Source organism: Lagenorhynchus albirostris, chromosome 1 (genome assembly GCF_949774975.1).
Source record: "Lagenorhynchus albirostris chromosome 1, mLagAlb1.1, whole genome shotgun sequence".
In the NCBI taxonomy this organism is placed as follows: Eukaryota; Metazoa; Chordata; class Mammalia; order Artiodactyla; family Delphinidae; genus Lagenorhynchus; species Lagenorhynchus albirostris.
Window position 1 is genome coordinate 47709156 of NC_083095.1, and position 26441 is coordinate 47735596.

Consider the following 26441-nt stretch of genomic DNA (forward strand, 5'->3'; position numbering starts at 1 on the left):
ACCAGGGAAGCCCAGGAAGTAGCCATTTCTTAATCACTGTGTATAACTATATTGTAAACAGTTGGAGTACAAGTTGCCAGTACCTTTTCTATATGTTTTATATCTACTTGCATGTCTAGTTTTGTTTTTATAACATTAATGAGAGACATATATATTACATATTTGTTCTGCAGTATGAGTTTTTTCATTGACCAGTATGTTTTGGTGATCTTTTTGTATGTCAGAGTAGAGGTCTCCCTACTTCTTTGTATATAGTGTCAAATTTTTCCATGTAGAAGAACTACATTTAACTGTTTCTCTAGCTAACTAGTATCTAATTTTTCTGTCACATATACTCCAGAAAGTTTCTCCAAGATTCAGACATACAGTTGACCCTTGAACAATGTGGGGTTGGGAGGTCAACCTTCTTCGAAATCGAAAATATGTGTATAACCTGTAGTTACCCCTCCATACCCGAAGTTCCACATCCACAGACTCAACCAACCACAGATCGTGTAGTACTGTAGTATTTAGGATTGAAAAAAATCCACATGTAAGTGGACGTACACAGTTCAAATGTGGTTGCACATTCTTCAAGGGTTGACTGTACTCCGAGAAAGAGTTATGAAGGCGACGGCTTTGCACTCCCATCAACAGTATATGAAAGTGCCCCTTTTCCGACATTCTGCCCAATACTGAATGTTGTAAATCTTTACAAAATGTTTGCCAGTGTGACAGGTATCTCAGAATTACTTTTTTATTTCCCTGGTAAACACTGAGTGTGAACAATAGTTGAATAATATTTCATATATTTATTAGCCATTCCTGTTTCTTCTCTTAATTTTCAGTTATGGACTTTGTCCATTTTCTTTTATGTGTATTTTTGTTTTAGTGATACTAATCTTTTGATGTGATAAGTATTTTCCCTATACTGGCATTCTGTATTTAAGTTTGTCTGTGCTCTTTTTTACTATACTAAAGTCTTACATTTTTATGTAGTCAAATCTGGCATTTATTTTGTAGTTCTCTGTTTTCAGTGTTAATAAAATCTTCACAAATATTACAGAAAATTTTCTATATTTCCTTTTAATACCTTTATAATTATTTCATATTTATGTATTTTATCTGTAATATCAATATTCATATTTTTAATTCACCTGTAATGTGTTTTCTAAGTATGGTATGAGCTAGATACCTTGATGGAAAAATTTCTTAAGTGTATTAAATACTTTAGTATTTTTTAGAAAAGGATATATGTGTATATAATCACTAAGTTATGAGGCAGATTCTACTGTATTAAAATATAGGGATACTCTCAGGAGCTATTAGGTTACATTGGGTTTTTAATATTTATAGTAGGTGTCCCAAGACTGTAGTGCTTATTGAAGTCTTTGTTTCTCATCCTTATAGTTTTTAAGTTATCATTGCATGTCGTTCACCAAACTCATATTTTATTGCTACTTCATCCTACCCTGTATTAGTTTTCTGCTTCAAATACGGCTTAAATTGGGCAATCACGAATACAGGCTGGTTGGGATTATCACTGAACTGGGACTTAAACACACATACCCTCTGACCCAGCAATGCCGCTAGAATTGGGGAATAGGTACAGAACTGTTTATTGGAAGGCACTGTTTGCAATAGCAGTGGTGACATCAATAATAAAAGTCTAAAATGAATAAATGCACACCAACTGGGAATGGCTTAAATAAGTTACGGTACCTGGGAGGCAGTGTATTTAGCTGCAGTCAGACTGCTGATTTACAGTTTGGCTCTGCAACTTAATAGCTCTTGATATTGGACATGTATATTAACTTCTCCTTGCCTCAGTTTGCTCCTCTGAAATGACAATAATAGGTTTGTTGGGAACATTAAATGAGTTATTACTGTAGATTGCCTAACAAAAAAGAACAAACGGGAAAAATGAAGTGATCAGATACGACGTGTAGATTACACAAAGTATAGGTAAATAAGAGGGAAGGGAATTGATTGGGTGGCTGATTTTATTAAATGATGTGTAATGTAGGGGAATATATTTTCTGTTTTAGAAACTTCATAAAGAAGTTCATAAATCAATTCTAACTTTACTCAGTTCTGAATAGTAATTATAGTTCATACCAGGAATGAATTTTCAGTCAGTATTCTGACATGTTTAGTAAAAGATTTGTTTGCTAGATCTTTGAAATAAACAATGAGAAGATTCTGCCTAGAAGGTAATGTTATTTTTCCACACCATATTTACATGTATACTCCCTATAGCAGAATTATTCTTTGCCCAGATGAGCTGGAGTAATGTTTTCAGCCCTTTTAATAAGTAACTCTTTCAGAAAATGCCCTTGTAGTTTAAGGTTCTTGCTTTTAAAGGTACAACTAAATATCCCAGTGTTCTTCCTTGAAGGCTGAAAAGGAGCATTCACAGCTTTCTTTGTTGCTTATTTAACAATGTTCACATTCTACAAGTTGTTTTAAGCATCCATTGGGAGAATACATTTAGGGGTATCAAATCAGATACCGGAGGCTAGTAAGAGATTTTTTTTTTTTTCCACTTTGTGTTCTCTTCCTAGACTCTATCTTGACAACTTCAAAAATCTCTAGCATTACCACCACTTTTTCATGGGTAATTGTTTCTATCATTGTGTGTTTGGGGGTGGTATGTCATTAGAGATGAAAGGAGAGAAATTCCTAAGCATATTCCTAAATTAGTCAAGGAAAACAGCCATTCCATTAACATCATCCATTAACAGTGTGACACCCATTTACACATTTTCTTTTTAAAAATTATGACTACAGGATAAAATATATTAACAGAGTTAGAACTTTGAAGGGGTGCTTTTACTTAATGTCGTTCTGAATTTTTTTAAAGTCTTAATTTAATCTTCTTAACTTTTGTAGTCTAAATGACAGAGGATAGATCATCAGTGGACTAATTCAACAATTTTTTTTAATGTTGCCTCTACTACATACCTAGCCCTTTAACACTGAGAAAGCAGATTAAAAAGACAGTATCTCTACAGCTTCAGGGGTTTAATTGTAAAATGCACCTTGTTAGCCTCTTTCTAGGGCAATATTTATATATCCCTTTGCTCGAATACTTTATTTGTAAATCTGTTGGAGCCAGTTTAGCTATTCACTGAGAAAATTATTCCCTTAATTTATGTGAATTTATTCAGTTACATTGAGCCATCTTAAAACAGGGTACAGTGATTTCAAAGGGAGTTAAATGTATACATGTTTGTCACTAACACATGACTAGAGCACAACCTTTTTTTTTAATGACTTTTTAAAAAAATTATTTATTTATTTATTGGGCTGCATTGCTGCAAGGGCTCTCTAGCTGCGATGAGCGGGGGCCACTGCTCATTGTGGTGCACGGGCTTCTCATTGCGGTGGCCTCTTGTTGTGGAGCACAGGCTCCAGGTGCGTGGGCTTCAGTAGTTGCAGCATGCGGGCTCCAGAGCGCAGGCTCAGTAGCTGTGGCACACGAGCCCAGTTGTTCTGCGGCATGTGGGATCTTCCCAAACCAGGACTCAAACCCGTGTCCCCTGCATTGGCAGGCGGACTCTTAACCACTGTGCCACCAAGGAAGCCCAACCTCATTGTTCTGAATTGGACAAAACTTGTTTTACTTAGATTATAGCTTCTAAGGTTCTTTACTCTTAAATACACTTGGAATATTTACTTCAGTTTATGATTCACAATTAGGAAAAAATCTGTATTTTCTTCTTCCCATTTTCTTTTCATTTTCATTCTTTGTTTCTGTCTTCTATTATTGCCTTTCTTTACCTTCTGAATTCCTTTCTTTCCTTTTCTATAGGCACTGATGTTCTTTACATTGGCCCTCTGAAAGGTGAGCCTTGGCACAATTAAAAAACAAAAGTGTTGGTCTATCTGCTTCAGCAGTATCCTTAACTTATATTCTAACTCTCCTGAACTGATTTTTTCCCTAGAGTTTCCAACTTAGTTATATTTTTTGACCTTATTGTTATACATGTTCTTAATGTTATACAAGTAAAGTTAATTTCACTTGTTTTTAAGAGAGGTAAAATAATGTACTAAAGCTTTTCCTTCCAGAATGAAGCTTGTGTTTCTCAGTATGCTTTATATCATTATAGCATGTATTACTGAAAACTAAGATAACTATACTTCATAGTTACTACCTGTTTTTCATGTTATTTATTAGGAAGTATATATTCAAGCCCAGGACTTTATAGTAAAACAATGACCCCCACTTACGATGCTCATGATGGAAGCCCCTTGTCACCAACTTCTGCTTGGTTTGGTGACAGTGCTTTGTCAGAAGGCAACCCTGGTATACTTGCTGTCAGTCAGCCAATAACATCACCGGAAATCTTGGCCAAAATGTTCAAGCCTCAAGCCCTTCTTGACAAAGCAAAAATCAACCAAGGGTAAGTTTGTTTTGTTTTGTTTTTCTTGCTGTTTACCAATTACTTTACAATTTTTTTTTGTTTTTGTTTTGTTTTACTGAAGTTATAGTTAATTTACACTATTGTGTTAGTTTCAATTGTATGGCACAGCGGTTCACTTATATATATGTGTGTGTGTGTATATATATATACACACATATACAGTGGTTCAGCTATATATACATACAGCATATGTGTGTGTATGTGTGTGTGTATAAATGTGTGTGTATGTATATATGTATATATAGTCTTCTTCAGTTTCTCTTCCCTTATAGGTTATTACAAAATATTGAATATAGTTCCCTGTGCTATATAGTAGGTCCTTGTTGGTTATCTATTTTATAAATAGTAGTGTGTATATGTTGATCCCAGCCTCCTAATTTATCCCGCCCAACCAAGAGTAAGTTTTAAAGTAGAGATACGATTTAAGAATTTCTGTATCCACATAGAGGTAGAATTAATTTTGTCTTGCTCTGTTCCACTATTGTTAATTTGTCCAGGTGGCTTGATTCCTCAAGATCTCTCATGGAACAGGATGTGAAGGAAAATGAGGCCTTGCTGCTCCGATTCAAGTATTACAGCTTTTTTGATTTGAATCCAAAGGTACCGAGGGTTTAGAGGGATCTCTTTTGTTCCTTTTTGTTTGCTTTTTGGAAGTTGGTGGGGTAAGGAATTGTTTGGATATATATAGCAAGTCCTGAATAATATTAAAAACTCAAAGCTTTGGACAAAGACACCTGTATTTTAAAGTAGTCTGTTGTTTTAGTAAGTTGGAAGCATAACTAAACCCTTTTCTTTTTGTTAAAGAATTGAATTTTTGGTTGATTTGTATTTTAAAGGAACTAGTTAGGTACTATGGAATTGGTAAAGTTAGTTTATGTGTTTTTTTTAAGCATCTCTCTTCAACTGTACATAATTATATCCCAGAAGATGTTGCTTCAAAAAAAATTCTTTTTAAGTCTATATTTCTCTCAATTTAATAGCCAAACATTGTAATATGTTTTTACTATCAGATGGTTGGCATCATCTGTGCTACTGAAGTACTTTGCCTTTCTGATAAGATTTAAATTTGCTGTAGAGATCTGGAATGTTTTCCCCCAGAAAACACATGGCACAGAGATTTGAGTCTTTTGCTTTCATGTCATCCTTGCGGGTGAGGGGACCTCTCTTGTCTGCTTCTCATCCTTTTCATGGCTAGATTATAGCCTAGATTTTAATGTATATATTTATCATTTTAAATTATGTGCTTAAATAATTCTTCATACAACAGTAAAATGTATATAGTAGAATTACAAAAAATCATTTTAATCCCTTTTTAGGCTATATCGTACCTAATTGTGGTAAAGCCAAAGCTGTTCTGGGAACATAGTTATATTTGCATGGGGTGGGAGGGGGCTATGTATTTTGTTACCATTCTAAGACAGTATTGTTACAGTATTACTATTGATTTTTATTAACGTAACTAAATGGATAATTCAGTAACATTTAAGTAAATCTTTTCTACAAATGTGTGTGTGTGCTTATGTGTGTTTGTGTATGCCCTCTATTTTGGATTCTTAAAATAATTACTGTTTCCACGGACCTGCCACTTTGTCTGGGTATGCTTTTCCACAGTGAGCAAGATGTTCCCTGAAATAATTAACTTACTGTCTGATTATGAAATGTTAGTGTGGTAAATTGCAACAACAATACTGAAAAACAGTCAGTTCTACCTTACTTTAATGTCTTCAAGTTAAATTCCTTTTATTAAGGTCTGTAATACCTAATGTTTTTTTCCCTGGAAAATAACATACAGAATCTGCTTCTCATACTGAATATGTAAAAATCTTATGGCATATTTTAATGCCATTTTTAATGAAAAATTAGATGTGGATATATTTAGGGATACGTAACCCTATAGGTAGCTTTTTCCCGTATTGTTAATGTAAAAGGTAATATATTACAAAAGAATTGTATCTCTTTTGCTGCAGTATGATGCAATCAGAATTAATCAGCTTTATGAGCAGGCCAAATGGGCTATTCTCTTGGAAGAAATTGAATGCACCGAAGAAGAAATGATGATGTTTGCAGCCTTGCAGGTAGTGGCGAGTATTGGTAAATGGGACTTTACAGGGGAAAGGGTAGGGGATTATTTAAATGGTTAAGAGGCATAGTAATTCCAGTAGCATTCTGATAGGTAGTGTTTTACTTTTTGCTATGTAGAAAGTGAACAGACACTTAGAAGGCAAAATATGTGTGAATTTAATTTAATTTCTGTCTTATGTAAGAGATTAGTGGTATACTTAATAGTTACTTTTCTGTATCCTGTAGGAGAAAAATATCCTTCCACCCCTAGATGTATATAAGCTTAAAACTGTCCAATTTCCCCCTGGAAGTAAAATCTATATTAAGAATCAGATTTCTGAGATGAAGCTTTGCATAACTTGATAAATAACTGGGGATGGTAATATTTGTAAAATGGGCTATGGCAGAAATTAATACCTTTTAAGATGATAAAATTTTAAGAGACTAGTGAAACTAAACATAGATAAGTTTTTAGAATGGTAATCCTTAAGAAGTAGGTAGCTAATGTTAAACTAGTATTTTTCCAAATGTGGTTCTTGCTTACCACCTGTTTCAGAATTACAGTAGGGCTTATTAAAAAATTAATTGCCCACTTCATTACTGCTGTTCCCACTGGTAAAGTAATATTAAGGTGGCATCCACAAATCATTCTTGGAGACACTGAGGTCTGATTGACCACTAGATTAATTTTTCTAGATTAATAGTTTCAGATATCTGCGTGAGGCTTTGGCGAGTGTTCTCAGATTATGGTGGAATTCTATTTAAGTACTGGAAGCAAGGTTGACATTCAGTTATGAATATCTTTCACTATCACAATGATTTAATTTTTTCCTTAGATAAAAATGCCCTCAATCTTCCAAATGTTTTTATGTACCCAGAAGAGTTTCTCAGTTAAGACTCAAAAAAGTTGTCCTTTAGAGAGGAAGAGCAGCTCACTTCTCCTTAGTTTTACACACTGAAAGAAGGGAATCAAAATGAAGCTCAGACAGGGAAAATTGGTAATGACAGATGAATTAGTTTAGTTATTTTCTAGAGACATGCTTAATCAGTTAAGACTCTCATATTGTGTTTGTGGGTGATTCAGACTACCTGAAGAATTCCTTTAATTAAATTCTGGAGCAATTTTGTTCAGAGTTATCTCACTTGGTTTTTTTTTTTTTTTTTTTTTTTTTTTTTGCGGTACGCGGGCCTCTCACCGCCGCGGCCTCTCCCGCTGCGGAGCACAGGCTCCGGACGCACAGGCTCAGCGGCCATGGCTCACGGGCCCAGCCACTACGCGGCATGCGGGATCCTCCCAGACCGGGGCACGAACCCGCATCCCCTGCACCGGCAGGCGGACTCCCAACCACCGCGCCACCAGGGAAGCCCTCTCACTTGGTTTTATATAGTGTTCTCTCTACATCTTTCTCATTTGGAGTATGGGCTCATAATTTTCTAGTGAAAGTTTTGCTAATGACAGAATAATAATACATGTAAAATGTATGTGGGGAAAACCACAGGTTTTCTTATATAGTATTATCTTTTTATTATAAAAATAATGCATTTTTTTAAAAAGCCAACAGATATATCCCAGCACATAGGTGTTCAAAAAATATTTGTTGAATGAGTATACACACAGTCATACTGTCACAGAAATGGGATTATTCTTCAGCTTTGCCCAACTCCCACCCCAACCCAATAAACATTAGATATTCCATTTCGATTCAGTGAAAAACACCTCAGAACCATGGATTTTAATTCATGGAGACTGAATGCCCCAAAGCATAGCTTTCCTGGACCATTTTAGAATATAGATTCATTGAGACAATTTTGGACTACAAATCCCCTGAGTTGTTGGAAGCCTTCCAAGAGACTGACCCAAAGCCTCTTGGAAACCATCCAGTACAAGAAGGGGGAAACTCTAAAAGTATGGCAAGGAGACGCCTAGGGTTTTTTATTTTAGACATAGGTTACAATCTGAACTATTCTCTCCTTAGAGCTTCTGGTTCCTTGTGTAAAATAAGTCTACAATAGTAAAAAGAAACAAAATAATTCAAAGTAAGAAGCTGTGGATAAAAAAAATTAAATTAGGTAAGTTAGTAACACTGTTTTTCAAGTATTTAGGTCCAATCATGTATTGTAACATTTAACAGATACTCCATGCCCCTTTGAAATCAAAACTGGATTTTATGACCAGTCCCATTCACATCCAGGATTTCTCCAGTATAACTCAGAAGGACCTTTTGCATCAGAATCATCTAAGGTACTTAGTAAAAATGCAGATTCCAGGCTGGACCCCATATTTGCTGAATCAGAATCTCTGGGGGTGAACAAACCTAAGCATCTATATTTTTAACCAGCTCTCCATATGCTTCTTAATATGCTCTGATATTTGCGGCCACTGCCTGTGGGCCTCACCCTGCCTTTTTCTTCATGATTTGTGAATATGAAAATTTCTACCACTGTAAGGATCTCATTTCAGCACAACTGAAGATATAGCCAGAGAGTAGTCATTACTAATTCACTACATCTTCAAATACAGAGGAACGTTGATATCTGGCCTCAGGATTAGTTCACTAAATGTTCCCATGAATAGATTGTATTCAGTGAATGAATCCTTCAGAAATATGGATTGCTACTTAGTGCTTTGAAAGGTAACTGATTAAGTGATTTAAAAGTTCTGCTTAACTTTGTATAAAACCTCTCTAAAGTTTAGCATCAAAATCTAATCATTAATATTTGTTCTAAACCACTTACCTAAGTGTATTTAAAATCATGACTACTTCTGTACCCAAAGATCTTTCTATCTACATATAGGAGGAGTTATCACTACTCATTATATATATACATATATATATATATATATATATGGGAGTATTCACGTGTGTCAGTGGTGGTATATGTATTCCCATATAAACATATTCTACCTTATTCTAATGTATGAATGAGAAGGTAAATGTCATCTCTCTCTGATCAGGTTTTCAGCATTGAATTGAGGATGGGGGAAAGTGGAACTTTAGTTTTCAACATAATAGTGATAACTAAATTTCCTCTGCTGGATAATAGTAGTAATATAAGGTAACCAATGTTAATCCATTTCTACAGAAGACTTTATGCATATTCTGTTCATTCATCCAATACTTGTTGGTTCTAGCCTGCGTTTTAGACGTGGAATACTGCAGTGGGGGAAGAAAGACACTTAAAAGTCTCTGCTCGTGGACTTCCCTGGTGGCGCAGTGGTTATGAATCCACCTGCTGGTGCAGGGGACACAGGTTTGAGCCCTAGTCCGGGAAGATCCCACATGCCACAGAGCAACTAAGCCTGTGCGCCACAACTACTGAGCCTGCGCTCTAGAGCCCGCGAGCCACAACTACTGAAGCCCGCGTGCCTAGAGCCCGTGCTCTGCAACAAGAAAAGCCACTGCAATGAGCAGCCTGTGCACCACAACGAAGAGTAGCCCCCGCTTGCCACAACTAGAGAAAGCCCGTGCACAGCAACGAAGACCCAGTGCAGCCAAAAATAAATAAATAAATTTATTCTTTTTTAAAAAAAGTCTCTGCTCATGTAGAGTTCAGTGGGAGAGGTGTTAACTCTCTAAATCCTAGGGACACCCAAACTGAATTCATTTGTATTTGTCCAGGGACCCTACTTTTTTGAGTAAACATTTATTAGCAGGTTTAGGACATTGATTTCAGGTGCCATGCCCATTATTTTCCTATCCTTCTAATTCTTAGAGACGTTTAGCTTTTCAGATTAGGTGATGAAAGACATTCAGTATAGATACAGATAATATCTCATTTTAAAATTTATAGTTAGAACAATCATTTAAATAAAATATCACTTCTGGTTTCAGTATCATATCAATAAGCTGTCGATCATGACATCAGAGAATCATTTGAACAACAGTGACAAAGAAGTGGATGAAGTTGATGCTGCCCTTTCAGACCTGGAGATTACTTTGGAAGGGGGTAAAACATCAACAATTTTGGTAGGGTGAATCTTTTACCTACTGATTTAGTTTGAACTGATGTTTATACCTTTCTGTGGAATTAGGTTTTCATGCAGTGTTTGGGGGATACAGAGAAATATTTAGTGCTTTAGAAAATACAGACATCAATTTTCCAGAAACTTTCAGGGAAATTTTTAACATTAATATTGTTCTAGTGTCTAGTGCTTCCAACACAGTAAAGATAGATCTTGACGGTCTGCACATTCTCTTACAAGTAGTGGGAGAATATTTCTTCAGAGGAAAAATTAATCTCAAGTCATGGTAAAATCCATTTAGTGATCTCCAAATTTGCAATATGACAAAAAGAAGAGAAAAATAGATCTCAGGAAAATTTTTAAATGCTTAGGTGTTAGTTATTACAGAAGAAACACTATTTTATGGACTGTTACGAGTTATAAAAGTTCCATATGCAGCTATAAGCAGTTTTAGCTATATTAAAATCAACAGTATATTCTTGTGGGTTGTATAAATTTCTATTTTGATCAAATTTTTAATAGCTTTTTATGCCATTTGAAAATACCATTGTACTATGTGACCATATAATATGATTGTACCTTTAAAATCTTTATAATCTGTATTTTATGTAATTTTCCTTGTTTACTGAATAAGCTGGTTCTTGATATCAGATACTAAACAGTAGAGTTTCAGATTTTTTTTTTCATGAGAAAAAAAATGATTTAATTCTTTTCCTAGGGGGACATCACTTCCATTCCTGAACTTGCTGACTATATTAAAGTTTTCAAGTAAGTACAAAAGGGGAGGAATTCCAAATATTAATGAATAAATGTCAGTTTTATAGCCACGTTCACATTTTTGAAATTTACTCTGACTGGCAAATGAGGGAAAATAACCATCTTTACCAAATTAAAATTGCAGTACTTATTAAGTTGTTTTATCTGATAAACATTTTCCTTAAGGTGGGGGAGGAGATTGTGTAAACCTAGATGGATTGCATCATACAGATTCTGAAACATACAGTGGCATATCAGTATAAAGCATCCCGTCTGGGTGAAAGCACTACATGATGAACTGCTGTTGTCAGTGGCTGTTTCTTTGTTTAGAGCCCCAGAATCTATTGAATTCTATTCATTTGGTGATGGGACATTTTATAACAAGGTTCCAGTGTATCTTATCTAGACTTTTAAACTGTTGATCTAGTCATACTCCACAGAATCAAGAGCGCTAGGCATTAAGGCAGAAAGAGGAAAGGAGGTGATGTGCAATATAAGATATAAAGCCATTTTGGAATAAACCATTTACTGTAGGTGAACATATAACACCTCCACATATGGAACATTTCTGAGCTAATGGCACAATTTCAAATGCTGCTCCCTACCCTACTTTGTTCTCCCTTTACACACCTTTTTTACCTACCTGCACTTTTCCTCATGCTTCCTGTTTGACATTGGAGTGACAAGTTAAAGTCACCACTGAAATACATGCCTGAGAGAGAAGCACTTCCCTCACTTTAGTCTTGCCAGGTAAACTTGCTTGTTTAGAGAGGCTCCAAAGGCAGCCCTATGGACATCATGAACGTGCAGGTAATTACAGGACCTAGGAGCCTTCCAGTCATTGACATTTACTTCACCTTTATTTTCCTATGCTTTCCATGTGACCTGCTAGTGATAGGGACAGCTACAACTGACAGAAATACTGGAATGTTTGCCTTACTGTCTTCCTCTGCCCACTCACTGTAAGATCTTCCTGAGTAGATTGAGAAAGGAGGGGCAAATCCAGTAAGAGCAACATTGAATATAACACACTGGCCAAAAGGGAACTGAATTCAGCATATGTAAAACTTGGTCTCAGACTTTTAACATTGTGAAACTTTGCTGCTAAAACATAGCATTGATAAAGTTATTTCAAAAGTGTTTTTTTTTTTCCTTCTAATTCTGTTTGACACATAGGCCAAAAAAGCTGACTCTAAAAGGTTACAAGCAGTACTGGTGCACCTTTAAAGACACATCTATTTCTTGCTATAAGAGCAAAGAAGAATCCAGTGGCACACCAGCTCATCAGATGAACCTAAGAGGTAAGGAAAGCCTTGGAATGACCAATATTGATGGTGGAATATCTGTTAGCTAATATTCAATAAACTTTGTTTTGCTGGGGGATAAAGTTGTTTAGTTTTTTAGTTTCTTAGCTGCTTTAGGTACTTTTTTGTTTAGTATTCAATTTCACATGAATGTTTTGTTGTAATCTCTGTGCAGTCCTCACTTGAAGTGTGTGATTGTACTTTTATCCCAAGTAAATGTATGATGTCTCTTTTCTGTTCTTCAGTATTAGGACGTTTAGGTTTTCCTCATTCTGCAGGAGCTGCCCACTTAATTTTCAGGGTCTGCCTCATTCTCATCTGTGCTGTAGTCACATCTCCTCCCAGTTTTTGCTGGGGTCTCCCTTCCTCATCAGCATCCTCCTGACCTTCACTGCTAACAAGCTGGTCCAGCTCAGGCCCCCAGTCTCTTGGTTTTCTGGCTCACCAGTGGGTTAGCCACCTGCAGGGTTTAGCTGAGTTCTTCCCCTTTCCCAACACCTCTTCCCTGCACATTTTCGTCGTCATCAACACTGCTCTCGTCCTGGCCCCTGGGGCAGCCCCAGGATACCCCTCTGAGGCTCCTCCTAGCTGACAACCTGAATCTCATTGGTTTCCTCTTATTTCTTCAGATCCAAAGCTGTCTCAGAACGGGCTGGTACTTGAGGCACACATTGCTGGACCTGTTTCTGCGGTCCTGTGGCAGCTGTGGTGGGCTTGCTTCCTGTGGCCCAGACTGAGCCTGGCCAAGGGTCAGAGCTGCTGGTTTTGGTCTTTTTTTTTTTCTGTTCAGGTCTGTGGAGTTACAGCTTCATTTGGTTTTAGTGAGTTCTGTTGGTCCTTCACACTGCTCCATCACCACTCTCATCTGTTGGATGCAGTGGTTCAGGTGGTAGGAGAGTTCCCTCTCCAGGTTGGTCTCGTTCTTCTGTGGCTGGAGGACATCCTGCTGCCTCTTTCTGTGATTCTCTGCAGCCTTCATCTGGTCTTGCAGATTGTTCATGAGCCTCTCACTCGCGGTGACGTTACTTAAAACTGCCAGCTCACTTCCAGTGTAGATACCACTTCCTCCAGGAAGCCTGCTCTCCACAGGCTCCCCAGCACTCGCTGCCCCGGGCACCCAGCATGCTTGGTGGGGGACGCGGCAGGTTGGCTCCTCGCTGCTCCACACTCCTTCTACTGTGCCTTCCCTTACAGCAAAGCTGCAAGACTAAAATACATCTTCCAGACTCATTTCCAGTGGGATTTAGATTCCAGCCAGATGCATTCTTGTGAGACTTGAATTCCTGAGTTAAGGGGTTGGAGAGGCAGTTAAGAAAGGCGTTAGGTGCTTCCGGGCTCTGGAGTTACATCTGTAGATCTGTATTCTTAATTTTTCTTAGTAAATTGTGCATTAGTATATTTTTAGTATATTTCAACACGATGTCCAAATCTCTCCCCATCTCTATTCTGCCCAGTAGTCATCCGAACTATTGCTGTGTAGTTACACACATTTTAATAAATAGAAGGACCTCTGCCCTGGGTAGATGATTGCTGTGCCCATGTGTTGAAATTCTGTAATTTTCCTAAAACTTTTAGTTAGACTCACTGTCTTTTTCTCTAAGTCACGAGTTTAACTTTTGAGTCTTTACCATTATTTTTTACTCTCAAAATCTATTGCAGCTGTCCTCTTGCTTCCCTTTGTAGCTGCTCAGGACCAGCTGCAATTGTCCACTCTTGATTTAGAGACTTAATCTGTTTTCTGGCCCCTGTCTTCTCTGTCCCTATTACATCCTTAGTCTTCTCCTTCTATAACTGAGAAGTTAAGTCCCGGTATGGAGAACAGCCTACAGGGTGTCCTAATCCCACTTCTCCCAAGGAGCACTTTTCTAGCACATCACACTGGTGAAGGTAACACTAGACTAAGAATCAAACGGCCTAGATTCTGCTCTGCCAGTAAACTAAATCAAATGGCCTAGATTCTGTTCTGCTCTGCGATTTTGGAAAAGTAGCCTATCTGGACCTTAGTATCTTCCTCTGAGTAATAAGAGTGTTGAACTGGATGCTCTCTAAGGCCCCTAAGATATCTAAAATGCACAGTTCTAAAAAGTGCAGTTCAGCAGATGCTGATTGATCTCCTGCCATGAACTGTGCCAGGTACTAGAGACAGGAGCAAGAACAGATTACAGTCGCATCCTTCAAGATGTTTTAGAGCATGTCAGGAGATAAACAGCTACAATTCGGGCAGTAAATAGTACTTTAAAAAGTAAGCAAGAGATTAGAGGAGCAAAGAGGTAAGGGTGCTGTACCAGTTAGTCTTCAGTGACATTGGAGAGAATTAGAAGAGACTTCATGGGGGAAATAATGTCACAGTTACGATCCAAAAGAGAAAATTGTGATCTGTGGAAGGAAGGAGGAGAGTTGGTAAAAGAGACTGGTGTGCAGATGCGGGGAGAGAAGCATCCGCAGTCACAGGGCAGGTTGTGCTTCCGGGATATGGAGTTTAAGCGGGGAGGATGAACCCTTCCTTATTAGCTGTCGAGTCCATTCCTGCTAACTATGAGAGGTAATAGCAGAAGAAATTGGCAGGAATTGGAGGATAAAATTGTTAAGTTTTTTAAACTGGCAGCAATGAAGTGACACTGAAAGATTATTATGAAAATGATGGGATCTATCATACTTATATTGGCTACAGTGTAGAGGAGTAATTTTAGAGCAGTGATAGTGATCCAAATTACGTTTATCAATATGGGTGGAGAAAAGGGCACAACTTCATCAGATTCTGAGGAAGTTCGATTAACAGACTGGGTGATTGACCTGGGAGAGGCTCGGGGAGGGACTTGATTCTGGCTTGTATAGCTGGGTGGATAGGGTGGTATTGAGATTGAGAGTATAGAAGAGATGAGTTTGGGGAGGAAGATGAGCTTAATTTAATTGGGTTATTTTAAATTTGAGGTGCCGGTGGGATCTCTGTTTGGAGCACGGGCGAGATCCATGCTGCAGATAGCAGTGTGGTGGCAGTTAGCATTAATGGTAGATGTAGCCATTGGAATAGTTGTCTACAATATGAAAAGGCTAAGAGCAGAACCTTGCAGGACACCCATGTTTAAGGGACAGGGCAGATTAGAGGAGGAGGAACTTGCAAGGGAAATAAACCACAAAAAAAAATATATAGGAAGACCATGGAAATGAGGCATGATGGAAGTTAAGGTAAAAGGTGTTTCGAAAAGGACAGTGTAGTCAGTAGTGTCAGATGCTACAGAAAAGTAAGATTAAGCCTCCATAGGATTTAGCTACATGGAGGTGGTTAGTAACCTTGATTAAGAACAGATTCAGGGGCTTCCCTGGTGGCGCAGTGGTTGAGAGTCCGCCTGCCGATGCAGGGGACACGGGTTCGTGCCCCGGTCCGGGAAGATCCCACAGGCCGCGGAGCAGCTGGGCCCGTGAGCCATGGCCGCTGAGCCTGCGCGTCCGGAGTCTGTGCTCCGCAATGGGAGAGGTCACAACAGTAAGAGGCCCGCGTACCGCAAAAAAAAAAAAAAAAAGAACAGATTGAGCAGACTTCAATGGGCTTTTAAGTATGGGAGCCAGAGTACAGTCATTGAGAGGTAAATAGGAAACAAAGATAGCTTTTTGATGAACCTTATCTGTGACAGAGGAGGAGGAAAGAGGGCAGTAATAGAAGAGAGAGGTATAAGGTAGAGGAGAGAGGCGTTTTATGGTTTAAGATGAGAGACTCAAGGAAGTTAAATGCTGATGGAAACGTCACAGTAGAAGGAAAGGAAGGGAGGTGGGAGGAGAAGAGCCCTGTGATGGAGCAAGGCTCCTGACGGGTGGTAGAAAATTCAGCCCACTCGGACGTAAGAGCCTTGGGAGGAGAGACACCTCTTCCACTGTGTGGAAGCAAGGGCAGCCAGGTTTATCTGCTTTGGTGGCAGGAAGTTGGGGCACCTCACTTTTGATGGCTTTCGTCGTCTTGGGAAAGTAACATGTGAGGTTGTCCCCTGAGAGTGAGTGGCATAGGAGGCCTGAGAAGATGTGAAATAAACATTGTTGAGAATGTCTGCTAACACAGAAGGCTTGCCAGTGTCAAGGGGCAGGCTAAGGTTGGGAATTTACGAATTTCTGGTGAAACTTATCTGCTCAGTTTTGTGATTTTTTTTTTTTTTTTCTCCCCCTTTCCCTCATAGAGTGCTCAGCAGCCAGAGCAGAGGCAAGTAAGTGGTAGATGGCTGGGCTGAGCTAGGGTTAAGGGTTTGCTGAGTGTGTGTAATGGAAAGACAGTGAGTCTGGGGAGTTGGAGGTGACAGCTGGTGCAGCGGGGTCCAGGCTGGACTGCAGAGAAGGAAGAGGTGGAAACATGATGGGGAGAAAGTGATGGGGTCACAGGATTGGGTCTCTCAATGGAAGATTGTGATCAGAGTGGGCCGTTTGCATTTAATGCTTCAGAGAACTAGTAATTGGGTTACAGTGAGGTCCAGCATGTTACTGTGGAAGCAGGTAGCCTGTGCTTGGAGGAGGCGTGGGGTGAATACTGTCTGAAATGTGGCTACTGAGTGCCTCTGTGCTCACACTAGTGCCTGAGTTACCACTCGCTTGGTCTCTCCTTTTTTAGTTTTTTTTGGCATTTTACTTTAAAAAGAGGTCTAATTATTATGGGCTTGGGTACTTTAAATCTACTTGCATGATTAATGAAATTTGTGGCAAAGATTGTGTATCTTCAGACATCTCTTTGTTTTAACTTTGCAGGTTAAACATATTGCCACACAACTTCCTAATTGTTTCTAATGACTGTATAGGAGTTAATGTGGTAGCTATTTATGTGGAGTAAATATTCTAAAAAGAAAGCAAAGAGGGGAGAAGGTCCATCAAATTAATGATAGAAGTTAATTCTGGAGAGGAGAGGATCTCTCCTTTATCTGACATGTTGTGTTTCTTTTATATGATACTTAAAACATTTATGTGATGGGGAAAAAAATGACAATTTAAACATATGTTCTTTTTGTGTGATAAGATACATAGAGGTTTATTATCTTGTTCCTTGTATTCTCTGTGCCGGGAGAAGTTGCTCCAGTACAAGGAGAAAGGCAACAGCAGGCCCTGCTAACAGTTTACATTCTTCCTCATAGAGCCTACTGGATGGTCTTAACACGTATTGAGGGTGACATGACCTAAGTACTAACACTTGGAATACTCTTTAGGGAGCTTTGACATCTTCATTATCTTATTGATCCTTACAGCATCCCTGTGAGGTCGAGTTTAAGGTCAGGATATTTGGCATAAATAAATTGGACATGATTATGAAATGGCTGAGAAGGGTCTGGAACCCAAATCTGTCTGCTTGCAGAGCTCTTCTTCACTGTATTATACTGGTTACTAATTTATGCTGACCATTGTCCCGTTATCTAACTGGGTATATACATTCAATAAATCTGTGTTCTCTTCTGTAAAGCCACCAGCTCATGGTTAACAGAGTTGATTACATGGATTTTTATAATCCATAAATGTATGTATTCCTGAAAACTTGCCAGTAGAGTGAAATTCTGCATGCCACTTATTTTCATACTGACTTCCCATGTATATAAGTTTATGTTACCTTCTGTACCAGATGGACTCCTAATATATTGTGCTTACAGTTAATTTTTCATATGTACAAAGAAATGCTTAAGAAACTATTTTTGTTCAGATGATCACCCTCTGAATCGAACTACTTGTTAAGTATTCCAACACCCTGGAGTTTTGGAAGGAGGCCTGTGCCCAGGAGCATTCAGTTGAATCAGGAGATCCTGTGCCTCCCCTCCCCTGTGCCATTAAGCTTCTTGCTTCCACACAGGAATAGGAGAGGAGAGCAGTTGAGTTAGGGAGCAGTGGGGTCCTAAGGAGGCCCTTATGATAGGACTCTAGCTCAAACTGGGTAATCCACCCGAAACATGCCTTTTTTAAAAAGCATCATAAAAGTCATTTATTCTGACCCAAACACAATTAAGTTAGACTTTAATTATAGAAAGATATTTAAAAATCCCTGTACATTTAGAAACCTAGGGAAAAAATCCCAAATAACTTAAGATTCAAAGAACTGAATGATACTAAAACAATACATATAAAACTTGTGGGATGGAGTGCAAGTGTTTTTGGTAAAATATCCTTTTAATAGGACTCTTTGCTTCTCTTCTCAATCAAGGGCCACAAACTCTGTGCAGTTAAATCTCTTGTATATTATATAGATCTGATTCTTTGCTCCACCCCCGGACAAAATTACTGAGCATAAAGAATTTATTCCCTGATTTATAGATTCCACGACAGCAAATTCAACATGTTAAGATGGCATAAAATGAGGGCTACCTATATTGGCTTGGGATTTCTTAAGAGTAAATTTGATCATTTTAATAATTTTTTTACAGGGTGTGAAGTTACCCCAGATGTGAACATTTCAGGCCAAAAATTTAACATTAAACTCCTCATTCCAGTTGCAGAGGGCATGAATGAAATCTGGCTTCGTTGTGACAATGTAAGTTTTCTGATTAAAAGTAAAAATCAGTGTTCTTTGCTTCCTTACTTAGTGAGTTGACCATTCATTCTTATATTTTATACTCAAAGGACCCCATCATGGGATAGATTTCAAACCTCAGTATTTCTTTTCAACAGGAAAAACAGTATGCACACTGGATGGCAGCCTGCAGGTTGGCCTCCAAAGGCAAGACCATGGCGGACAGTTCCTATAACTTAGAAGTTCAAAATATTCTTTCCTTTCTGAAGATGCAGCATTTAAATCCAGATCCTCAGTTAATACCAGAGCAGATCACAACCGATATAAATCCTGAATGTTTGGTGTCCCCTCGCTATCTAAAAAAGTACAAGAACAAGCAGGTACTTGATTCATTTTACTTCATCTGCTATTTTCTGCTGATTTGTTTTATAACTTTCTACATATACTTTAGTTTCCCCTTCTTAACCCCAACTTTTTCATTTTAATTGGTAGTCTTAATTTCGTATCAGGTGGTTAAAACATAAAATAAGAAATAAATAGCTTTCAGTCAGTTTAAATTGGTCGTTTAAGAAAAGCCTTATTATTTTAATATGAAAGATAATGAGGTGGAATATTGGGAGCATATTTATTCTAAACAACCTGAGGAAATCACTCTGCTAACAGGATGTTCTTTCAGGAAATTGAATATGGTCTTACGGCATTGTGTTCCTTAATTCATGCAGCTTTATTCCTTATATAAAGTAAGTGATATAAAGCACAGCCAGCATTTCCCAACCAAATCTGTGATGACTCTTCTTGCTGTCAAAATTGAATTTTTCAGCTTTGGAAATAAACTTTACGAGGGTAGATAGAGTCCACGTTGAACATTGTCTTTTCTTAACATTAACAGGCAAAACCTAGGCAACATTTGCGTAATGTGACAAAGTTTGGTAAATTTTCATTGAAACTCACTGCTTTTGTTCCGTCTGTCTAGAATTCGTTTCCTGGAAATTAATACCATGAGAGGATTGCTATTTAGGAAAAAGGTTCTTTGGTACAACGTAAAAGGTTCTTTGCCAGGGGAGTTTCACTTGGGATAGCCCCCAGTATTCTCTACACCCAGCATCATGCCATAAAAGGAAAAGGTTCCAGTTTAGGAGGGGAGTGAAGAAGAACTTTGAAATAAATATTTCATTTTTATCTAGTTTCATTTTTATTTTTGTTAAGGAGTAATTTTAAAACATTACTGGAAAGGCCCAATGATACATCCAGAACACTTACTAATTCTTAACTTTAAATACAGTCTTTATCATATGGATCTGAAATCACTTAGCTAGAAATGTTCAGAAGTTTTAATCACCAAGTATTCATCTTTAAGTTGCAGAGGTTGTGTAAACTGCATGGAAATGGTCTGTCCCACGGTCATATGAAGTGGGAGTAGTGAGGAATGGAGGAAATGCTGCCCTGGGGAGCTTTGTGGAATGTAGATTGTAAGTTAAAAAGGGAAAGTGAATCGAGTTCTAATTTCATTTTTTATTCTTAGTTAATTCATTTAAAAATTATTTATAAAGAGACTTGTTTCTAAAAGTGGATTCAGTTGCCTTCAAAGTCAATGAATAGTTTCAGATCTTTAGCAATCTCATTTCACGATCAGGTATTAGGAAAAAAAGATCTTAAAGTATAATTGTGAAGACTGCCAAATGTTGGTTTAGTTGTCAGACAGGTATTGTTTTCTCAGAAGCCTTTAAAATGATAGTTTTTGCTTTAAAAAGGTACTTTTCTGTTGGTGAGTTCTTGAATAGATGTCAGCTGAAAATTCTCTTGAGAACAGAGAATGTGTGACTGTCTTTAACTGGCAGGATGGCAGTATGTGTGTGGTCTGAGATTAAGGATCTTTCTAGCCCTGTCTTCCACATTGGCATCTTATCAAATGCACATTCTTTTTGAGTTCTCCTTTCCCTAACTAGACTTGGAGGTTGAGTCATATTATTGCCCTGACACCTAGTAAGTGCTGATAAGCAGGAGTTCAGTTTAGTTTAGTTTAGTTGTGTCAGGTGTGTACTAGTCGTTGGACATATTGCTCAGTAATTGTTTGTTAAACTGTATGATCCAGTGGCACTCCGGGCTCAGGTAGGTCTAAGACGTGCAGGCCATGGGGTCATTCAGCCCTACCAGGGCATAAAGTCTTTGGGTCCATCAATATAGCCTTTGTTATAGTTAATCTACTTTAATTCCTAAAAACTATATATTAATTAAATTTGCTATGGATATTTTTTACATAGATGTCTCCCAAACTGGATTTTAACATTTTAAAGGAAAGAATTGTTCTACGTCTTATCCATGTTAATCCAAATTGAAATGGACCAATATGTTTATAGCCACCACTCCTACTGTAGTGTATGGCATATTTTTATTTTCCCTTCCAGGAAAAAGGATGCAAAAAACAGATGGCAGTTGAGGGATTTGCTTTTCTTGTGTAAATAAGAAAACAGTATGGTCACTGCACTTATTTTATGCCTTCAGCTTATTTCTGAAAAGCAGTGCATGGACATATTATCTGACTCAATATGAGACAACATTAAAGGCTTTTGAATATTAATTTTTATTTTGCTACTAAAATAATTAGCTTTTACCCTAACCAGTAAGAACTGGTACATGAAGGGGGAAAGGTTATTTGCTCTTAATTTTCTCCCTACAAATTTCTACCCTTAATTTTAGTAACACTTAACAATCTAAAATAATGGGAAGTGTTTCTCAGTGTTCTCAATGGAAAGTAATCGCTGCTTTCTCATTTTCATTTTCATGCTTGCATTTACTTTGCTTGGTTTCCATCTAAAGTAATTTTTTGCATGGTTTTTGGCTGGAATTTTGGTTTGCAGGTTACCGCAACTTTTTCTTTGCTTCATTGCCATTTTTTCTGATTGCCTTTTTTTCTTTCTGCTTCCTTTTTCTTTTCCTCGCATTGCCATCTACAGCCAGGCTATATAAGAGATTTGGTAAGTTCTCCATATTTACAAAAAAAAGAAAGAAAGAAAAAGAAAAGAAATAACTAAAAATATTTAAAGCCCTAGCTACAATCTCCCCTCATGGATTAATTTCCTTCTACTCTTTGAGGGAATAGTCATCCCAAAGTGAGTATAATTTAAATTAAAAAATTAACCTTTCTAATGATTCCTTTAGAAAAATTTTAAAGTTATTACGGTGATTTCAAGTACTTTAAAGCTGCTAAAAATATATATTATTCCTGCTAGAAACTTGTATGCCAGGTACTCATTCTGATCATATTATCTTGGTGCTGAATTTAAAACCCGTCATGTATATGAGGATTAGAAAATATAGTTTTGTAATGCAGTATCATATGTATGTGTACTTGAATATGTCTCAAGAATGGCAGTTATGCAGTCCTAATAGTTCAGTTTCTTGACATATGGAAACTAAAATTAAGAAAAAATATATATTGAGGTTTATTTTGGAAAGTCATTATTTTACTAAAATTCCCAAATGTAGCTTCAGATATTTTCTAATTCCAACTCTTGCAATACATAATTTTGGGTGGGGCACATAATTCAATGTTTTAATCTTTTTTGCCTTGATTCTACCATGAAAGAGTAATACCTAATGGTAAAGATGATGTTTAATCATGTTTAGATAACAGCAAGAATCTTGGAGGCCCATCAGAATGTAGCTCAGATGAGTCTAATTGAAGCCAAGATGAGATTTATTCAAGCTTGGCAGTCATTACCAGAATTCGGCATCACACACTTTATTGCAAGGTCAGTGGTTCTACTAAGCACCTATGTGTAAACCATAATCTGTGCCTTTTTACTTAATCTACTTCATATAATTAGATATTGAACATTTAAAGCTACCTCCTGAGACCCATTAACCTGTTACACAGTAAAATTTAAAGAATGTTGGAATGTATTTTCTATACTTAAAATTGTTTCATCAGAAATTCAAAATGATTGCATTTCTGTTTGTGCAAGAATAGCACTTTTTTTAGAATTAAAACACACGTGTCTTGAAGAAAAACAGACCAACATGTCCCCCTCCCACCCCCAACATGTTTTAAAACATTTATTTATGTTTTTAATGCTGTAGATTCCAAGGGGGCAAAAAAGAAGAACTTATTGGAATTGCATACAACAGACTGATTAGGATGGACGCCAGCACAGGAGATGCAATTAAGACCTGGCGTTTCAGCAACATGAAACAGTGGAATGTAAACTGGGAAATAAAAATGGTAAGCTGTAACTATGCTTACTTGAATGCGTATGTAGTCCGTCTGCTAAAAATGAATGAATTAAGAAGAAAAAGGCCTATAAATTCTATTCATTTCCTACCTAAACTTGCCTATTTCATAACTAGCCTAGATATTAAATTCTAAGAACATAATTATATGTTACACCATTGCCTCATCTTTAAGGTTATCTTTCTATAACGGATAAATATTTCTCTTTAGATGAATATTTGTGAGTGGAAATAAATATTTCCACTCACAAAAGCAGCTACTCTTTATTGAATGCCTGTGCCAGGCATGATACTAGATGTTTTATGTTTGTACCATATTCTAAACCTCACCTCAGCCCTGTAAGGTTGATGGATTATCCCCACTTGACAAATGAGGACGCTAGAATTTAGAGGACTGAGGGCCGTCACTGTCCATGACCACACACTTAGTAACAGAATCAGGATTCAAACTGGGATACTTAGGGCTCTAAAGCCTGGCACATCATGCTGCCCCTAGCCTTGGAGTACATGATTATCATTTAAAATAAACAGGATGTTTTACTAGTAAGTCATCTGTTTTAGGGTCGCTGGGTTTGTTGTATCGATTTCAGTTACTTCATAGAACCTTGTATTTCTGAAATATTCAAACATGAAACCTAAAGGTTAAATATCTAAAGCAGATATTAAACACAGGAAGTAGGTTTTCTCCCAGGACTTCAAGAGAGACATTCTCATTAATTGAATCACCAGAGACCATTTGGGAACCTAATGACCTAAGCCCCCTTGCATTGTCTTCCTTTTCAGAACAAGAAAACTAAAAAGGAGGAGGGGAGGGGCTAGTAAACTTTAGTTATGCTTTTGGACTTAAAGGCATTATTAGTTTAGGATTAAAAAAATATTTGAGGACCAGCAAGTATTTTGTGATAAGGACAGACCTTAAGCGCAGTAGCTTCACTTGGACCCAACCATCTGGAGTTTTGCAGGGACTGATCGTTCTCTGTCTTTGTTCTAGGTCACTGTAGAGTTTGCAGGTGAATTACAATTGTCCTTCATTTGTACTGAAGTAGATTGCAAAGTGGTTCATGAATTCATTGGTGGCTACATATTTCTCTCAACACGTGCAAAAGACCAAAATGAGAGTTTAGATGAAGAGATGTTCTACAAACTTACCAGTGGTTGGGTGTGAACAGAAACGCTGTGTAATGAAGCTCCATGGCCATAACAGTTATTTAAGTTTAAAAGCTGTTGTTTGTTATATGCTGCTTAATAAAGTAAGCTTGAAATTTATTATTTTATCATGAAAACATCTTTGCCTTACCAGACCAGTTAATCTGTGCACTAACAAGCACGACTATTAATCGCTGTCATGATACAATGTATGGACTTGAATATGGCACACGTTCCTTAGGGCCATGAATTGAAAGCTGAAGTAGTGGGCAAGTCAGAAACAAAACATCACTGATTCAAGCTAGCCAAACTGTATGTATGAAACTCAAGCCATCTACTTTAAAGCTATCCAGGGCTTAAACTATATGAAGTCTATTTATCATGTTTAATGCATGTGTTTTAATGTATGTTTAATTTGACCTCGTATTTTTCAAACAGCCTATACTTCTGGTCGCCATTTGTCGTCTGTCTGCTCCCAACCCCCCCCCAAAATAAATCAGGCCTGCAGAAGGTGCCTGATATTTAATACTGTCGTCGTTTGATCTTGAAGGAAATAGCTGTTAGTCGTCATGCCTGGTTTGTTTTTGTCCTTGAATAAGCATGTATGTATATTGTCTTGTGTTTTTATTTTTACACCATATTGTATTACAACACTTTTAGTATTCACCAGCATATTCACTGTCTGCCTAAAATATGCAGCCTTTGCATTACAATATGAAGTAAAGGTCTATGAAGTATGCATTTTGTGTAACTAATGTACAAACACAAATTTTATAAGATTGTACAGTTTTTTAAAAAACTACTCACAACTAGCAAATGGCTTGGATGTTGCATCTTTGCAATTAATTAAATGCTCTTTAAAATATAATTAATGTGCAGTTTTAATATCTGCTAAATTAAGGATGACTTCATTATAGTCATGATTTGCCACAGTGTCCTTAACTCGAATGCCTGGACTGGCTGTGTTCTAGTCTGTTGCGCTGTTACAATCCGCATTGGTGCTAGTCAGAAGATTCCTAGCTCACGTAGCCCAAAAGGGTGCCAGGGAGGGGGTAGATTACCAGTATTGTTCAATAATCCATGGTTTAAAGACTGTATAAATGCATTTTATTTTAAATAAAAGCAAAATCTTTTATTTAATGTTTCTTTTGTACTTCTTGTTTTTACTGTTTACATGGCATTAACTTTGTAGAAGTGATCTTTTGCCTTTTGGAAGTGCTCTACCTGCATCTTGTGAGAACAGCTTGCTTAGTATTCTGTAGTGTCACCAGACAGACATACTTAATCTCTAAGATGGAGTCTTCCACTTAAATAGAAACCCCTCATTTTTCCTACTACTTAGGAATGAACTGTAAAATATTTATATGTTAGACATGTAGCTATAAACAGAAATATGACAGATGAACCGCACTGTTGACTTGGGCAGAACTGGTTTTAAACAACAAAATGACTCAGTTTCAAAAAGTACAATTTTTATGAATTTACTCCGTATTGTTACTGCTATCGCATCATCATTCAGACTCAGAACTTCAGTTCTGGACTTTTCTCCTTTACCCCGTGCAGTTAATCAGGCCAAGCCCTTGTTGATATTTCCCTCATGCAGCCCAGTGTCTTTCATTTGTCATTGCTCTCACCATCCCCTGAATTCAGGTCTTTGGTCTGTGTCACATTCTCCATGGCTTTTCTTTGTACTCTAAGGCCAGGTCATAACATAAATTTAAGAGCTCCTTCCCATTTAAAAAAAAAAAAAAGTAATAATATGTTCCCTTAAGTACAGATCACCAACTTGAACAGTCTCTTGCTAAAAGCCCTAAAATACATTTAGTCTATGGCGTGCCCGAGTCGTTGATGGTCCCATGGCCTCCCCACAAGGGAGCGAGGAGCCTCTGTGCTGACTTCCCTGCCTCTGGTTGCCCCACTGCCCTCCCAGTGATTTCAAGATTAATTTAGCCCCAGCACAGCAACAGGTTATGCTCTAATAACTCTTGGTTGCTTATAGCATAAAAGCTAAAAGTCCCCAGTTAAGTGCTCAGAGGTCTTCTGTGGCCTGTTTCCCAGGTCACATCTTTTCACCCTTATCTCCCAACAGTCTTCCACATACTTCACTCAAA

At 37.5% G+C, this 26441-nt stretch overlaps 1 protein-coding gene across 6 annotated transcripts in view; it reads left to right on the forward strand.

The window, feature by feature from the left end:
- The window catches only part of FERMT2 (FERM domain containing kindlin 2), a 71825-nt gene extending 46355 nt beyond the window's left edge, over positions 1–25470 (forward strand). Inside the window, exons 5-18 of one of the 6 annotated variants that reach the window (XM_060142506.1) lie at positions 3794–3826; positions 4160–4385; positions 4904–5006; positions 6374–6481; positions 10301–10435; positions 11150–11199; positions 12364–12488; positions 18869–18975; positions 19113–19334; positions 21360–21383; positions 21909–21929; positions 22582–22706; positions 23035–23176; positions 24176–25470. In XM_060142506.1, the coding sequence (XP_059998489.1) occupies positions 3794–3826; positions 4160–4385; positions 4904–5006; positions 6374–6481; positions 10301–10435; positions 11150–11199; positions 12364–12488; positions 18869–18975; positions 19113–19334; positions 21360–21383; positions 21909–21929; positions 22582–22706; positions 23035–23176; positions 24176–24349 (1595 nt within the window). In that variant the 3' untranslated portion in view covers positions 24350–25470. The remainder of the gene's footprint in view (positions 1–3793; positions 3827–4159; positions 4386–4903; positions 5007–6373; positions 6482–10300; positions 10436–11149; positions 11200–12363; positions 12489–18868; positions 18976–19112; positions 19335–21359; positions 21384–21908; positions 21930–22581; positions 22707–23034; positions 23177–24175) is intronic. The other 5 variants (XM_060142514.1, XM_060142518.1, XM_060142524.1 and 2 more) reach the window with 5 other exon arrangements.
- The last annotated feature ends 971 nt before the right edge of the window (positions 25471–26441 follow it).